A 16698-nucleotide genomic window follows, 5' to 3' on the forward strand; every position below is an offset into this window, starting at 1 on the left:
AATCTTTGCTTAGAAGTGGATAGTAAAATATTGCAAACACATATATTAGCAATTTAAAAATTTTTTTTAAAAGTAGTAAAGGCATGAATGGCATATGAACGACCCCACTGCAATTGTTAGTAATTCGCATACGTTTTCAGCATTCATAAGCTTTTCGAGTCAGAAACAACGACATTTTCGGAGTTTTAAATATATTTACAGTTATTAACTAAATAAAGCATCATTTTCAATTACATGTAAGGACTACAACAGAAAGTATGCATCTATGTAAGGGCTCTAGTATTTTCATAACGCCCGGAAGGTATTGGTTTAGGCTGATCTCATATTACTCCGCCGCTCCTAGCAGCATGGCCGGCGGTGTGCGCAGCAAGCAAGCGTAAGTCTACAGGACACTACGAAACACACGAACGGTAATTACAAAATGGGAACACTGATGGGGGGTACGTACTTGATGCAGAATCATACAAAACATGGGCGTAAATCATTAGATCATTCGTTTAAATATCAAAAATTCATTAATATATGCATAGAATCACTGTCTAGGCCATCGAAGACGTGGTTGGTACGTCGTCCAGGTTAATAAGGGTCGCCTCGACACCTCCGCTGGAGGAGGATTCAGCACCTTGACCCGGAACATTACCCTCCTTGGGCGGTGGCGCCGGCATTGGTATTGCAATCGGGCTCATGGTGCTGATCATGCGCGGCTCCGCCCGCGACGTTGTGATGGGCAGCTGGCTGGCGCTGCCGGTGGACTTCAGGAAGTCGGGCTGCGGCATCTGAGCAGGACCGGGCCCATGACTGTGTCCCGCTCCATGACTATGACTATGGCCCGCTCCATGGCTGTGACTGTGGCCAGTGCCGTGACTGTGATGCTTTTGCTGCTGGTGCGGCGCGTGCTGGTGATGATGATGTTGCAGCTGCTGCTGCTGCGGGAACGACTTGGGCAGCTGGGCGTGGCGGCTGGAGTCCGTGGCCTTTAGGCGCTCACTTAGCGCCTTCAAGGCAATTTGTCTAGGATCGAAGAAAAAAAATCACAATGTAAACATTATAATTATTTAGGCTAATGCAAAAACTCTTATCTAATGAGCAATTATTAGCCTGTTGTGATTAAATGTTTAGTGGCTCTTTAGATAAGCGTACTTAAATTGATATCGAGACAATCCAGTTAAACTGCTAGCTTACTTACCGCCTTCTCTCAATGTCATGCGGATCCACTCCCGGCATTTGCACCGATACCGACGTCAGGCTGGCCGTAGATATCGTCCGCAGCGGCGTGGGCGTCTTGACCACGCCCGCCCGCAAACAGCAATTGTAAATGGGATTAACCAATACGCTGATAAACGGCTGTGATACGTTTGGGAAGAAGCTGACGAACGTGAAGCTCTCCGAGCTGTCGCCACGCCCATTGGGATGGTGTTGATAGAAGCGGAGATAGATCCAAGAAACCAGCGATCCGGAGGCGAACATAGCCGGATAAGTGCCATCTAGCAGGCCAATGGCCCACAGTATGATGGCCATGATGAGCACCGTGAGGGGAACGTTCCTGAGTAGTAAAGAGTACATTTGTATATTCAAGTGGCGGCTATGATTCAGGATTTACTTTGAGAAATACAATATAGTATCTTAAACAATGGTGTGTTTGTTATTATTTACAAAGTATCATTTCATAGAATTCTCGAGGGTATTTACTTGCGCGTTAGTAAACCAATATTTATTGAACTTTGACCCAAAGTTAAAGGGCTGATGAGCCAGTAAATTCTATTCAATTTATTGAGCTTGCGCCCATTTAAATCTAGGGGCAGAGTATGAAAAATTACCGCTCTTTGATTCTGTGAATGTATCTTTTTAGGTTTAAAGCCATATTTGGAAATAATCGAGAGATTTCTAAGACTAAACTTTCTAAAGCGAGCTCTTAGCTACCGTGTGACTCTGAAATGGAAACATATCAATCAATTATCTCACCTATTGGTCAGACGTCCGTAGCGCGTCTTGAAGATCAGGTGATCGGGCATTATCTGGCGTACGGCTACGCAGATGCCAGCCACGTATCCGGCCAGGCCGTGAATGTGCACCTCGAAGAGAATGGTCGGGTTCTTGGTGACCATGTAGTAGAACAAATAGTAGACAGTGGTCAGCAGCGAGACGCCAAAGTTGCTCAGCGCGAAGAACTTGAACATCTCCAGCTGGCCCCAGAGCGGTTCCAGCATCTTGCCGCACAGGCCGACGGTGACCACGTCGACGGCCACCTCCCACCAGTGCAGCTCGATGAAGCAGAACGTGAAGGCGGTCCATATCCAGAACTTGCCATTGGGCAGGATGTAACCGGGAGTGACGCTGAGCAGCAGGATGGCCGTCTCCGAGAAGGATAGCAGGTAGCCGAACGTGGTCACCACGCAGATGAGCGTTATGACCGGCGAGGTGTTGTGCAGCAGAGCATTGAGCTGTTGCCAGATGTACGGCCAGTTTCTGGCCAGTTGAGCTGACATGGCACCGATCGCTTCTCCTGGTGTTCGCACGCGTTTTTCGTTGGCCTCGCAGCTCCTGGGCGGCGGACTGGAACCGGGTGGTCTTGAATGCGCTGCGGTGCTTGTCTGCCTCGCAACTCAACACGTTCGAGGGGCCTTAAAGTGGTTCATTTGCTAATATTTACGAATTTGCTTCACAATTACAATAACAAGACTGTCATCGAAGTGGAAAGGCGTAGCTATCGTTTATCGATTGTTTCGCTACAACGTGACCAGACCGTTACCCAGTATAAATCCTTTTAATTTGGCCACACCAGTAATTGGTAATTGTACTTTTGAACTAATGGCGCCATTTTGTAAGCTAAGCTTAAACATTTACTTGTAAAAAAATGTTGTATCAATAATATTGCTGTTTTCTTCCGCAGACCCAAAAGTAATACAAACAACGTGTTTATTTAAAAAAGTTATCTAATTTACGTTTTATTATGACAATTTGTATGCATGTGTTCGTTTGATGTACATCTTCGCTTTAATAATTTCAATGTCTCCATTTCACGTTGTATTTAAAGTATAATTCAATTGATTTAATATTAAAACAAGTAATTGCATTGAAATTCAATCAATTCGCAGAAATATTGAACTCAAGCAATGTAGTCTCACATTTGAATACAACTAAAAACTATTCAAAATAAAGGGTCTCTCATCCGCTTTTATGTACGCTTCTATTGGTTGGGAAGATGAAAAATAGCAGCCAAAGGCCTTACAATTTACGCTTACTGTGGTTGTTTTGACAGACGACGAAAAAAACAAAGCAGGTTATTAAGTTTGTTTTAATGGGAGCGAGCGTATGGGAAGTATGATGAAGTATTAGTTGTTGCTGATTGGATCGCAGGTGATCTTCTTGACTGCTTAGAACAGCAGCGTGCCCATGCCGCCCATTTCGGACTGCTCCTTAACGAAAATCTCAAAGTATTGGTAGATGATGGTCACAGCCAACAGGATACCCGTACCGGAGCCGATGGCCCCCAGGAAGTCGGCCATCACAGACAGAGCTCCGATGCAGAGACCACCGAAAGCAGCCGCCGTTGGGATGTAGCGGTTGAGCTCGTGGATCATCGAGTTCTCGCGATGGCCACGCATCACCATGTGCTGCTCCTTCAGCTGCTTGGCAACCTGCAAGAGGAAAGTCAAAAAGGATCGGTAAGCAATGATTGCTGATTGAGGTTAACTATTGTAGCACACTTACATCCTTGGCTGAGCTGCCGGACACATCGATCCAGGTCTTGGAGAAGAAGGCGCACGAGCCCAACATGAAGACAATGTAGAGCAACGCGTGAATGGGGTCGGTCAGGATGTGGCCCACGCTCTCTGGGGGCGAAAGATAGTAGCACAGACCACCGATGGGATAGGAGCGAGCCGGGCCGCCGCCTCCAACATCAGCCCACACACCCAGAAGGTTAATGAAGAAGTTGCCCTGGAACTTGACAGCCAGCATCTGGGAGATGACGTACAAGTTGGACACGAGCGCAGACTGCAGGATGATGGGAATGTTGGAGGTGTAGAACAGCTTGATGGGATAGCTGCTGTACTGGCCGCGGTAACGGGCGCTCTTGATGGGTAGGTCCACGCGGAAGCCTTGGAAGTATATGACCACGGCGAACACCAGCACGGTGGCCAGCAGGTTCATCAGATTGGGCAGGTTCTGGCGATAGAAGGCCTCGCGCAGAGCGCGCACCTTATCGTTCCTGGTGGCCATCAGATGGAACAGGGCAATCACAGCGCCCTCGAACTCGGTACCGCGTCCCGTCGTCACGGTGGTGGGGCTGAATGCCTTCCACACAATCGTCTCGCAAATGTTGGTGGCAATGAACAGGGAAATTCCCGATCCCAGTCCATAGCCCTTCTGCAGGAGCTCGTCCAGCAGCAGCACAATCAAACCAGCGGCGAACAGCTGGATGATGATCAGCAGGCAGACACCGGCGCCGATCTCCGACGGATCGCCGTACATGCCAGTCATCACATAGACGATGGCCTGACCAATGGTGATCACCATGCCGAAGAGCTTCTGAGCACCGTTGAACAGAGCACGATCCTTGGGCGTATCACCGACCTCAATGATCTTTGCTCCGGCCAGCAGCTGCATAATGAGGCCAGAGGTCACGATGGGCGAGATACCCAGCTCCATGAGCGTACCACGGTTGGAGGCCAGGATCACACGGATCCAGTAGAAGGGATCCGCCGAGTCTGAGCTCATGATACCGAAAAGCGGGATCTGGCAGCACACCAGGAAGATGAACAGGGTGATCGCAGTCCATAGCACTTTCTCCCTGAATTGGATCTGTAAATAAAAAGAACCAACAATTGCGAATGAGTCATATTGCAGTGTAAAAAAGTGTGGAGATATATAAACAATGCATAGAAGTAAAGGAATCTTTGATATTTCCAAACATATAAAAATACTACATTATTATTATTTTATTTTAAATAAACGGCTTAAGATCAAGCCCGCTTTACCCTTGAAACTAAGCTGCACAAATAATGCTACCGCTATGTTGACCTACATGGCCGCTTTCCCATGTGTGTACGTGTGTCAATTGTTTAAACAAAATCTGGTAAACTTCATTTGGCCGTAGTCGTCGTCATCGCTCATCACCTGCGAGCAACAAAAACAAACGAAGCTGACGTCGACAGCGCTTCGTGCGAGCCGAAGTTTGACATTTCCATTTCCACGTAGCGTTTGTTTGTCAGTGGCGAGAGAGTGGTGTGTGTCTGTGTGCGTGTGTGAGTGTTAAATGAGAGTATGGCAACAAGTAGCCAGGTGATAAGAAAACTAGCAGCAGCAGTGAGGTGGAAATACTGAGATTTATGAATGAAAAGGCCCACGAAACATATAAAAACTCAAAAATATGTGCACTTCAAGTGGTGTACGATATAGTAATAAATAAAACTAAAGTTGGGCATAATTATTTTCATGAATTAAATGGACACAAAAGGCGTGTTTTCCTATTTCGACACATAAAAAACTCAGTTTGTTCTATATCAGGGTGGTTCGGCTGCCGTTTGCCCACTACCAAATGAAGAGCAAACTGTTTGCGTGGCGATGTTCACTTTTTTGACAAGTGAAAGCAACCACAAAACGCGTGGGCTGGCAACACTGGCAGAGAGCAAAGCGAGATTCGCTCGGAAAAACACACGTATAAGACGAGAAAAGCCGCAAATTGTTGGGAAAATTCGAACATTACATGGTACAGCAGCAATTGGGATAACTAGCTACACTTTGATTACATCTAATTACGGTTTTATACACACCTTGCGCTCCGGTTTTGCGATTTCCGGCAGTATACTGCAGAACGGTTTGATAACTTCCAGGAACTTGACTGCAAATAGTGAATTAAGGCAACCGAATTAGTTACGTTTCTCAGGCCATTTTTAATTAATTGCGATTTTCGGACACAACGAGCGGCGCACGCCGAATCTTTTTTGTATACGTAAGCAATGAGCGACAAGGGTGCGAGCGGCATTGCAAGGGCGGCACTTCACACAAAAACCGCTGCACTCCCCGATTTTGGGGAAGATGTCTGGCGATGACGGTTACTTACTTCCCATTTTGCCGGACTTGTGTTGCTAGTCTGGGCACTGAGTGGGTGGCTTGGTTATTGCACTTTCTACGCGAACAGTAGAAAGTCTCACTTTTCACTGCACAGCGAACGCCTCAAATTTCAAAAACCGAATGAACGAAGCGAACGAATTGACGACGTCGACGTGTCATTCAGTGTGGCCGTTGGTGAAACGTCAAAATAAACCGTCGTGTCACTTGGCGACGACCGGTCACACTGGCACTGTTAAGCATTAAAATTTGAAGTTGAGCCATGGGAAAATCTATATTTTTGGGCTGTACTGCAAAGCTGCCTAAAGATTATGTTCCGATAATTAAATACATAAACTAGCAAGAAGATCTAACAATTATATTTTTGGTGGAATTCACGTTACCTATCCAGAGGGTTATTTATGGTTTCTTTTTTGTCTAAGATGGGCCAACATATTTAGCTTTTGACATGTACACATTTGGTTTCAGGCATTATAGGGTTAATAAAAAGGAGTTTCGATATTTAGTTGTGTGTCCATCGCTGGCACCGGCTGGCACCTAGCGACCGATACTATCGTGGCAGCCAGCGATGTTTTAGCAGCTCCAAGACTCTCCAATTTGACAATTCTGAGGCATGAGTACAAACAAACACTCACGCAGTGCACTCTGTTGGCGAGCGTAATAAATATGTGGGAAAATTCCCACATATATACAGTATTCAGTGCTAGTGCCGAGAACTCGCAACGAACCCGGTCGCGTCGTTCACATATGTGTGAAAAAGTAGCTGACAACAACGGTGGCAAGTCCAAATGCGAAGAAAAGCCAGTAAATCGCGCGGCGAGTAAAGTGAATAAATTCGGTGCAGACCATTGCCGTTTCGGGGCGAATAATGTCTGCGTCTGTGATATGCGTCGATTTGAGCTCGGAGTCTGATGAGGAGGTAATATCCCGATTTCCCAGCGGACTCGTCAGTGCGTGTGTGTGTGAAAAAGTACAGTTGGTTTTAAATAGGCTCGCTGCATGAGTATGTGTGCGTGTTACACATAGTGTGGAATTAAATTTTTTTCGCGCTGCTTTTTTATTGAGAACGAGCAGACACGAACGTGCAGTGCCCCACTCATACAGTTGCAAAACGGTGACAGTGCTGCCAGACCGAGCGATTGGAGACCTGGCGAGTCTTGCAGTTGCACTGGCGAATATCGGACTTTAATTACGTTAGGCGTGGAAATGAGCGAGTGAGAGGGTGCGGTGAGTCTCCGCTCCTGGAGAGTGTTTGGTTAAGACGCAATTCGCCTGGTAAAGTTTGGAAAGTCGTCTCCGCTGATACGGCACTAAATCAAATTAACTCTCCAAAGCGCGCGCACGCAACTCTCCAAAGCTCTCGCACACACCGACGAACGCACACCTATACACTGACGCTTTTCGTTTGTTTATATTTTCATTCAAATTTAAAATACATCTGAGAGCGACCAACAGGTCGCCTGCAGTTTGGAACTATTATAAATGTTGCTAATTATAAAACGCGCTTCAAAGACGATGCACTTGTGATAAAAACAACAAACATTATGTATACTTATAAGTAAACTTTGGTCTTATTGTCAGAGGCAGTGTAGTCTCATCTTATTACCAATTGAACATAACTTGTAATATAAGTTTCAAATTATATTTGCAGTCGCCGGCCAAACGACGACGACTCGAGGATCCGCTGCGACTACTAACGCCATCCGGTAGGCAAAGTTTTCCTGCCAAACTTCTGAACATACCAAAGGCCTCCCTGGGATCCGCGATGGTAGTGCCTGTTGCGGAAACAGGACCTGCAAGGGAGACTCCGGTCATAGTGGATCCACTCCGGTCCATGCACATCCCCAGTGGAATCACCATCACTAAGCACCAGAAGAACGTCCTCGCCACAAACGGAAACATGAACCTTTCTCTGGCAGAGAGCAACAACAACAACAACACTACCAGCTTGAACAAAAATGTGACCCCGAAGCAGATCAATGTTGGCACCGGCCAGAAAGTGGCCTGGTCGGTGAGCAGCAAGGCGCCCAGTCCGAATGCCGTGATAACCACCGTGCCCAGCCACCAGGTGAGGGTGACGCCGTTTAATCCGATTCGACTCGCACCCGGGTCAAAAATAATACCGGCTTCGAATGCGATGCCTGCAAAGATTCAACCCATTCTTGGGATGGGTCAGCCTCAGCAACAGGCACAAGCCCAGCAACCGAAGGCCATCATAGTGGGTTTTCCGAAGCCCAATACTGCAGTGGCTCAAATGGCGCAACACCAAAAACCTCTAACGCTTCAAATACACCAGAAATTAATTGCAGGACAGCAGCAGCATATAGCTTCTATTAGCCAATTGCAGCAGGTATCGTTGCAGCAGCAACAGCCACTTAGACCCGTGAGCATTCAATTGCAGCAGCAACAGAACCAACGGAATGGCTCATTGCCTGGAAAGCAACAGAAGCCACTGGAATGCCCAGTGCCTGCGCAGCAAGAGAAGCTACCACGTGGGCCGTTGCCTACGAAGCCAGCCGAGCCACTGAGTGGCCCATTGCCTACGGAGCCAGACGAGCCACTGGGTGGCCCATTGCCTACGCGGCCAAAACCACCGGTGAGATCACTACAACAGCCAGTTAACAAGAATACGGCGATTGGAGTACAGATACAGCAATCACAGGAGCCACTGGGTGGCACATTACCTACGCGCCAGAAACCACTTGGAGGTCAATTGCTAACGCAGCAAAAACCACCGGTGGGATCGATACAACAGTCTGTTAAACAGAATACGGGGATTGGAGTACAGATTCAGCAAATACCAAAGGTTGTCGTGGGACAACAGCCACAGAAGGTGTACCTGAATAAACTACAACAGGAGCAACAGAAGATTTTTCTGGGGCACCTGCAACAGCAGCAACAGAAGACGTTCCTAGGGCAACTGCAACAGGAACAGCAGAAGATCCTGGGGCAACTACAGCAGCAGAAACAACAACAACAGCAGCAACAGAAAAAGATCCTGGGGCAATCACAACAGCAAAAGGTGCCGTTGGGGCAACCGCAACCTCAGCAGAAACTACCGCAGCAACTGAACAATTCACTGGTGCAACTACAACAGCAACATCAACAAAGAACATCAGTGGGGCAACTCCAACAACAGCAGCCACATCAATCACAGCAGAAAAATTCAATGGTGCACGTAAAACAGCAACCACAACAGCAAAAGAAGATTTCAGTGGGGCAATTCCAGCAGCAACCACAACAGCAACAGAAGACTTCAGTGGCGCAGCTGCAACAGCAACCACAACAGCAACAGAAGATTTCAGTGGGGCAACTTCAACAGCAATCACAGCAGCAACAGAAGCCTTCAGTGGGGCAGCTGCAACAGCAATCACAGCAGCAACAGACGCCTTTAGTGGGGCAGCTGCAACGGCAAACTCAACAGCAACAGAAGACTTCAGCGGGGCAATTCCAACAGCAACCACAACAGCAACAGAAGATTTCAGCGGGGCAACTCCAAGAGCATTCACAACAACAACAGAAGACTTTAGCGGGGCAACTCCAACAGCAAGCACAACAGCAGCTAAATACTTCCGCGGGGCAGCTCCAACAGCAGCAAAAACCACCAAAAGCGTCCTTAGCGCAACAGGCAGCAGCTCAAAAGCAAGGAGCGGGCCTAGGACAACAGCAACAATTTCAATCCCAGCCCCAGCAGAGAACAAGTGCTGGACTTCTTCAACAGCAACAGATGCCACAGAAGAAAATCGTGATGCAACCGCAGCTTCCGAAAACATCGGTGGTCCTGCCGCGCCCACAACAGCTCCCGAAAAATCCTTTGCTGGTGGCCCAACAGCAATCACCAAAGACACCACTGGTAAACTCCGTAATGGGCCCACAGTTTCCATCACAGCAACCATCGCTTCCCGTTGTCAATCAAATTACGCACAAATCGATGACTATTCAGAGACTTCCCATGTTGCAGACGGTGCAAAAAATTCTGCCAAAACAGATAGCTCCGCAGCAGACGCCACCACCCGCTCATATAGTACAAAAGCAAACAATGCCAAACGCGGCCATGCAAAATCCTCCGTTCGCGCACCGTCCACCGATAGTGCGACCCATGACGGTAGCCAAGATCTCGCCGGTGCCTACAAACAACAAAGTCTGCATCCCGATGAAGCCGCAGATGGCTAGTTATGTCAGTCCCACAGACCCAACAATGACTGCAGCCCGTACTTTGCCCTTTAGAAGCTCACAGCGCAAGACATCTGAAGCACCAATGACTTCGACGCATGTCCAGGGATTCACTGCGAGTGCCACACCTCCACAGCGTCTTCTGGCCACTCCACCGCATTGTGCCGCGGCCTTGAATGAGCCGCTATTGCTAAACTTGCCGCCCACCACTAGCATTACGCCGCAACTGACGCCTACGACAACTCCACCGCCCGCTGGACCATCGGCAGCAGTTCAGCAACAGCAGCTGGCCAAGGCGGCAGCCATTAAATTGAATTCCTTGCCCGAAGCGAGCATTTCTCCAGTGAACAGGTCTCCAACTGCAAGCGCCAAGCGCATCCAGCCGATTACCGTGCTCAAGAAATCCGACGAGGAATGGCAAAGGCATCTCGAGCAACAGCAGCAAAAGAAGCACGTACAATTGCAGTCGTCCTCGATGACCACAATTGTTCTAGTCGAATCACCGCCCACTACTCCGCCCACGGATAAGCCGGAGCCGGAGCGCGGGCCAATGACCGTGGAAAAATCGTCGATCAAACCGATGGCAACAGATAAACAATCCAGGGCAATAAAAAGGCCTGCAGTGATGATTTCCACGAAAAAATCCGGTTTAGTTGTCACAGAAATAGTGGATTTAGATGAAATACCGGATATCCCGCCAGAAAAGCGCGGGAAAGAATGTTTTCCTCCAATTAAGAATGCAGCCAAGGCAGCACCATCAGTGAATGCCCCTTTTACAACTGAGTACGCGGCACTTCTTCGTCTTTGCCGCGAGGTGGACAAATCGACTCACATGGAACGCCTTGTAAAGGGAGAATTGACCCAGTATTACTACAGTGCGCCCGAAAGCTTCGTGATGTCATGTGGCTTTCGCAACCTGGTTACAATGGCTATGGCGAGGATCCGAAGCGAATCGTACCTGGTGTACGTGCACCTAAAGTACGTGTTAGATGAGTTAGCATCGCGGAGGCTGACCAAAATGTTTCCCACAGTACGAGCAATTCCGCCAGCTAGCCAGTTCCCACTTCCACCAGCTAGCCAGTTCCCACTTCCACCCACATTGACCACACCCAAGCAGCCAGCGATAGTAAAAGCGCCGGGGCAGCAGACTGTGATGGCGGGAAGAGAGCAGGATGATGAAGTAGAAGAGGTGACATTGGTGAATGTCGGGACCGTTTCTTGCGAAGAAAGGCGTAGGGATGAGCGGATACGCCACTTTTATCGCACGCTGCATGCTATTACTAAGCGAATAAAGATGTTGGAGGAAGCTGAAGTGGACTTGAACGACGAGGACTCCAGTTATCTTCAGTTGGAGCGCTTCAAAAAGCGTGCCTGCCAAATCTATGAAAAAATCTGTGATCTAAAGGGCGAGAGCAAGAGTGTCCGTAGACAGCTAAAGAAGCCCATACACTTCAAGGATTCGGACTATCCACACTTCAATAACTCGCTCTCGGCTTTTGTGAACAGGATGCAAGATTTTCCCGATTACCACGATGTGCTTCAAATACTGGAAAAGTGCAACAAGGAAAAGGAACTTGGACTAGCCAAGTACGAGATGAAGAGAATCGGTACGTCATGGTCTTCAAGTATCAAAATCAATATTGAGCACACATTTTATTGTTTTGCAGCCTACGATGCCTTTAACAAAGTCGGTCGAATGCTGCAATCGCGCCGAAAGAATGATCTTTACGAAACTGTCACACATTACACGGCAAATGGCAAAGATCCAGCGTCCAGTGATCCCGAGCTGCTAGCCAAGCTCAAGGAAAACAACAAAAAGCAAACCAAAATAAGTGATATCTTAGAAAAGTGAGCTCAAATCGAGAATTTCAGAACTGCGCTGTTCAAAAGAGTTTTCACTTGTTATTTATCGGAAATATCTAGAACAGCGCAGTGCTCTGAACTTAAAACAGAGTTCCAATCTAATATTTGGATTATTTATTCTAGGTATGCCCTCGAGCAAGATCTCAATGCGGAGGAGCGTCAGGAGGCGCGGCTTAAGGAGAAAAAGTTGAAGCAGGTTAAAGCGGACGAGGAGGCCGCCAAGCTGGCTGCTTTGGCGGAAGACGACGACAAGCCCTGTACAAGTGCTCAGGCAGCAGCTAAGGCGGCCGCTCTCGCCGCTTTAAAAAGGGGTCCAGCAGCTCGTGGAAATGTGATTCGAAAAAAGCGTGCCGCTAATGGACGGATTTTCAAAATCGCCGATGACGGAGATGACTCGGAGGAGGAATCGGACTCGGAGGACGACGATGTTGAGGAATTTGTCAATAACTTTCAAGCCAACAGTGATGTGAGTGATGCCGACTCCGAAGTGGAAGCAGTAACATCACCAAAGAGAGATGCTTTGCCGCTCGCCGAGGAGGAGGATGTGATAGATATAACGAGAGACGAGACTGGCAAAAAGAATGACGAAGGCACGCCCAACGGCAGGCTTAAGATTATGTCCGTCTCTAGTCTGAACGCCAATTTTGTCCATGGGCAGGATCTGCATAGAAAGCCCAATCCCATGCCGTCTGCTAAGCCAGTCATTGCTGACCAGATTATCATTTCCGATGAGGAGTCATAGAAAGAGTTATATCCGAAGCCCTAATTAAGTTATTTATTCAATATGTTCAGTTTCTTCCTGAATACGTTCGGTACATTTTTCAACTCCCCTTGCTAACACAAATGTTGTAAGGTCGACTATTTATTTTTGAATGTCAATCCTTAAATTTAAATTTTAAGTTTATGCAGAAAAGTTTATATAATTCAAGCATTGATTGAGTTGACAATTTTCATATTTGTTTTTTGCTTTTTTTATAGACATAGACACGTGAAGAACTTTTTCATATAAAAATGTCTTACATTCAAAAATAACTGCCGCCCTTACATTTTTGTGGTTGCTAATCGTGGTTACAAATTCCCCTACGCCTATTTATTGTAAAGCCTCCTACCTTTGGGTACAAGCCAGAAAACTACGGTAGTGTATATACGGAATACTACTAGTCTAAGTTAGTCGTATAAAATAAACAGAACGGTGAGAAACGATGACGCAAAGCGAAACTGCGCCTAGTTTATTCAATTTCAATGTTGCGCAGAAAGCGGGATACATCCGAATCGTCGATGGCCGTCTCCTCGATGATGTCGAAGTGGTCGTACCCTTTGAAGAGCGTAAAGCTCGCCTTGTAGCCCTTCTTTCTCAGCACATCAGCGTAGTGGCGACTTTGCTCGATGAAGGTGGTGCTGTCATGCTCGGCGGCCACCACGTAGATCTTGGTGGAGTTCCAAACGGTAACATCGGTGTATTCCCACAGCATGGGCGACACGGACTCGATATTCCGCTCGTTGAGGCCCAGAATATTTTTGGGATTAACCGATTCCAAGTTAGAGAGCTCCCTCAGATCGTAAACGCCGCAGAGGAAGATCAAAGCCCACACCATCTTGCTCCGCTGGGCTGTAATCACATTTGGGCGCATGAGTATCTGGGCCAGCAAGTGGGCACCAGCCGAGTGTCCGGCGAAGGTGAGCGACGACACTTTGGTCATTTCGGTGTAGTCAAAGATCCAGTTGAGGAAATGGGTGAACTGGGTCATCAGCTGCTCGAGGGTGACCTGCGGGCACAGGTTGTAGTCCATGACGGCCACTCGGTATCCACGCCGCACCAGGGGACCCACAATCGAGCAGGACATGCTCATGTCCATCTCCTGCCAGTAGCCGCCGTGCACGAAGACGAAAAGCGGCGCCTGGTTGGTGGTCTTTTCGCTGTAGAACACATCCACCAACTGACGACCTTCTCCGTAGCGCAAGTGGTCCACAGTGATGCCCTGCTTCTCAGTCAGTTCCCTGCCATCTGGAATTTTACGTTTAAATGGGGCTCCGCCGTCGGGAATACCAGTTCTTACGCTGCTTGGTCACCCGAACAAAGTGCTCTAGCACGGCCAAATTCGGTTCCGGCTGATCCTGAAACCTGGTCGTATGATAGCTGGGAAAATAGTCCCGGTCAAGGTCTTTGCACCTCGGATTGTACATTCCAGATAAGAGACAGTAAGTCACTGGGACTTCAAACACAGATTAGAAAGGCAAAGTAGCAAGTGCTTGGGCTATGTGGTCTAAATGTTGTTACTGCGCTTTGCGGTCTATTGTAATGCAATACTAGAGCTTAGCTTGAAACAATTCAAGTCTAACCGGATTGCCAAAGTTGAGCAGAACCGTTAGCTTTTAACGTATAACTAAGCTTTCGTACTAATTACCGGATCTGGAATTGTTGCAGGAGATGGTGTTTTGCAACACTAATCCCAGGGTCTAAATGATTAAGTGAACTTATTTTTAGAGATTTCAAATCAGTTATCAAGATTAAATCTTAAGAACAAAACCTTACATTTTTGCAATTTTACTACGTTTTTACTATATAAAAAGGGATGTAAAAAATTCTTGAGGCTAAAAAAGAGTTTAAAAATAAAAAAACTATTGAAAAACAACATTTTTAGCAAAAAAGAGCGTTGCCAGATGCAATATGTGAAATTATATGCAATGGTCACTCTGTGACAACTCGACGATAACAACGTATCTGGTATCGATGTACGATAGGCACCGATAAGTTTACACAAATAAGCCAACTCAGCCGAAAAGAATTCGGTTTTTCCATCTAATTCAATAATATTTACGAAAATGAGCCGACAGCAGAATGAGGAGGACACCAACTCGGTGCTATTCGATGCCCGCAACGAGTACTACATCGGTAACTTCATGGGCTCGATCAACTTCGTGCTGCCGGAGCAGGGTACCGCGGGTCCGGAGCTCCTGTCCTACATGTACCTATCTTACTTGGCCATCGATTCCGGGCGCATCGTGGCCTCGGACATCAAGGAGGGAAACTCCACGCCACTGCAGGCCTTGCGTCTGGTGCACGAAGCCTTTGAGCAGCCTTCGAGGACGGAGGAGCTGCTGGAGAAACTCACGGACAAGGTGGCCGGAGAGGAGGATGAGACCAACATCTGGCACCTTGCAACCGCCATCGTCTACTGCCACGACGGGCAGTTCGAGAACGCACTGAAGATCCTGCACGGCTCCACCAATCTGGAGTCGATGGCTCTGTCGGTCCAGTGCCTGCTGCGTCTGCAGCGCGTGGACCTGGCCAAGCAGCTGGTGGCCAAGATGCAGGAGATCAGCGACGATGCTACGCTGACTCAGCTCGCTCAGGCGTGGGTGGCCCTCGCCCAGGGAACGGAACAGATGCAGGACGCCTTTCACATCTACCAGGAGTTCTGTGAAAAGTTCAAGCCAACTCCGGCGCTGCTGAACGGCCAAGCGGTCGTTCATTTGGGTCTGGAGCGGTACGAGGAGGCAGATTCCGTTCTGCGTGAATCTCTGCTGAAGAAGCACAACGACTACGACACGCTGATCAATCTGATGGTTCATGCCCATCTTACGGGCAAGCCGACAGAGGCGATCACCCGGAATCTAGAACAGCTGAGGCAGTTCTATCCCAAGAGCGACTTTGTCACCGATCTAGACAAGAAGTCAGCGGAGTTCGACCGCCTGTGCCTGCAGTACGACGTCGAGGGCGGTGAAAAACTGCTCGCCGTCTAGATATAAGAAAAAATTCCAAATATCCAAATTAACAAAACCTTTTGTTCATGTATTAAACTACAATAAAAATTTATTAGAAATGTATTGAGGTAGCGGAGAGCAGATTAATAGCTGTAAAGATAATACAAAGTATTAGGGTGGATTTTTTATGTTTGACTGCTGTGCTGGGTACTCACTTCTGTTTGAAGCCATATTTCTTGCGTTCGTAGAACAGGTCAGTCTTGGAGCTGCCTAGATTTACAATCTTGGGGCATCCGTCGCGCTATAAGAACCAAAATGGACAATAATACCACAGAATGCACCAGAATGCATGACTTGCGAACTCACGTCCTTTTCCTGAATGGTGCAGGACTTGCAGTAGTAGGCATCCGACACTCCGGGTCCTCCACAGATGACGCACCTGCCCTGGTAGGATCCGTAGTTGCACTCGTCGCAGATCCGCACCAGTGTGCATGGCCGCACGTAGGAGTCGCAGATCACACACTTTCCATCGTCTTTTTCACACAGGCGTCCAATGGCTGCCGCATGAGATGGCGAGAGATTTCGAATTATTGGATTGTCTGGGATTTTCAACGGGTTTTTTTGAGAACTCACCCACGCCGGGCTGCTTGCGGCAGAAAATCAAATCCGGATGATGTTTGGCCATGATTTAATATTAGTTTTCAGTCAGCAAATATAAAAACAGTTGCTGAAAAAGCGGCGACTTCTTTATAGTGTGACCTTTACACACTCTCGCTTTCAGGGTTGCCAAGTGGTCAGCATTATCATGTAGGGCATTCATTAAACTCTATGATGGCTTGAATAAAGAAAAAATTAATTTTTTTTTAAAAATATTATTTACCACAT

General features: G+C 47.6%; 6 protein-coding genes and 1 long non-coding RNA gene across 11 annotated transcripts; 2 read left to right on the plus strand and 5 right to left on the minus strand.

Moving 5' to 3' along the window:
• Nucleotides 1-178: 178 nt before the first annotated feature.
• On the minus strand, nucleotides 179-2716 carry CG9536 (uncharacterized protein). 2 transcript variants are annotated; one of them, NM_001201777.2, is made up of 4 exons: nucleotides 1963-2716; nucleotides 1187-1543; nucleotides 449-1011; nucleotides 179-392 (listed from the first exon to the last, which is right to left on the minus strand). In NM_001201777.2, the coding sequence occupies exons 1-3, from the start codon at nucleotides 2484-2486 to the stop codon at nucleotides 540-542; spliced, it is 1353 nt and encodes a 450-aa protein (NP_001188706.1). In that variant the 5' UTR covers nucleotides 2487-2716; the 3' UTR covers nucleotides 179-392; nucleotides 449-539. The 2 variants fall into 2 exon arrangements, with proteins under 2 accessions (NP_001188706.1, NP_609033.1); NM_135189.4 differs by having other exon boundaries at nucleotides 179-1011.
• Nucleotides 2717-2922: 206 nt separating this feature from the next.
• On the minus strand, nucleotides 2923-6316 carry Sec61alpha (Sec61 alpha subunit). Of its 2 annotated transcripts, none has more exons than NM_001298745.1 (4): nucleotides 6065-6316; nucleotides 5775-5842; nucleotides 3712-4803; nucleotides 2923-3638 (listed from the first exon to the last, which is right to left on the minus strand). In NM_001298745.1, the coding sequence occupies exons 1-4, from the start codon at nucleotides 6069-6071 to the stop codon at nucleotides 3375-3377; spliced, it is 1431 nt and encodes a 476-aa protein (NP_001285674.1). In that variant the 5' UTR covers nucleotides 6072-6316; the 3' UTR covers nucleotides 2923-3374. The 2 variants fall into 2 exon arrangements, with proteins under 2 accessions (NP_001285674.1, NP_609034.1); NM_135190.5 differs by having other exon boundaries at nucleotides 6065-6207.
• An 85-nt stretch (nucleotides 6317-6401) lies between these two features.
• On the minus strand, nucleotides 6402-6671 carry lncRNA:CR45463 (long non-coding RNA:CR45463). The gene has a single exon (NR_124119.1). It is a non-coding gene; the product is annotated as a long non-coding RNA:CR45463 (long non-coding RNA).
• On the plus strand, nucleotides 6670-13317 carry Daxx (Daxx-like protein). Of its 2 annotated transcripts, none has more exons than NM_135191.3 (4): nucleotides 6670-6991; nucleotides 7724-11852; nucleotides 11913-12093; nucleotides 12232-13317. In NM_135191.3, the coding sequence occupies exons 1-4, from the start codon at nucleotides 6941-6943 to the stop codon at nucleotides 12848-12850; spliced, it is 4980 nt and encodes a 1659-aa protein (NP_609035.2). In that variant the 5' UTR covers nucleotides 6670-6940; the 3' UTR covers nucleotides 12851-13317. The 2 variants fall into 2 exon arrangements, with proteins under 2 accessions (NP_609035.2, NP_001285675.1); NM_001298746.1 differs by having other exon boundaries at nucleotides 12232-12907.
• Nucleotides 13083-14497, minus strand: KFase (Kynurenine formamidase). Of its 2 annotated transcripts, none has more exons than NM_001298747.1 (2): nucleotides 14166-14497; nucleotides 13083-14113 (listed from the first exon to the last, which is right to left on the minus strand). In NM_001298747.1, exons 1-2 carry the CDS (start codon nucleotides 14290-14292, stop codon nucleotides 13338-13340), a joined length of 903 nt encoding a protein of 300 aa, NP_001285676.1. In that variant the 5' UTR covers nucleotides 14293-14497; the 3' UTR covers nucleotides 13083-13337. The 2 variants fall into 2 exon arrangements, with proteins under 2 accessions (NP_001285676.1, NP_609036.1); NM_135192.2 differs by having other exon boundaries at nucleotides 13303-14113; nucleotides 14166-14356.
• A 333-nt stretch (nucleotides 14498-14830) lies between these two features.
• Nucleotides 14831-15935, plus strand: epsilonCOP (Coat Protein (coatomer) epsilon). The gene has a single exon (NM_135193.3). It carries the CDS (start codon nucleotides 14932-14934, stop codon nucleotides 15850-15852), a length of 921 nt encoding a protein of 306 aa, NP_609037.1. The 5' UTR covers nucleotides 14831-14931; the 3' UTR covers nucleotides 15853-15935.
• Phf5a (PHD finger protein 5a) lies at nucleotides 15896-16584 on the minus strand. The gene is made up of 4 exons (NM_135194.3): nucleotides 16447-16584; nucleotides 16180-16370; nucleotides 16029-16114; nucleotides 15896-15963 (listed from the first exon to the last, which is right to left on the minus strand). Exons 1-4 carry the CDS (start codon nucleotides 16496-16498, stop codon nucleotides 15957-15959), a joined length of 336 nt encoding a protein of 111 aa, NP_609038.1. The 5' UTR covers nucleotides 16499-16584; the 3' UTR covers nucleotides 15896-15956.
• Between the last annotated feature and the right edge of the window lie 114 nt (nucleotides 16585-16698).

The sequence above is a fragment of the Drosophila melanogaster genome, chromosome 2L, assembly GCF_000001215.4.
Source record: "Drosophila melanogaster chromosome 2L".
Classification (NCBI taxonomy): Eukaryota; Metazoa; Arthropoda; class Insecta; order Diptera; family Drosophilidae; genus Drosophila; species Drosophila melanogaster.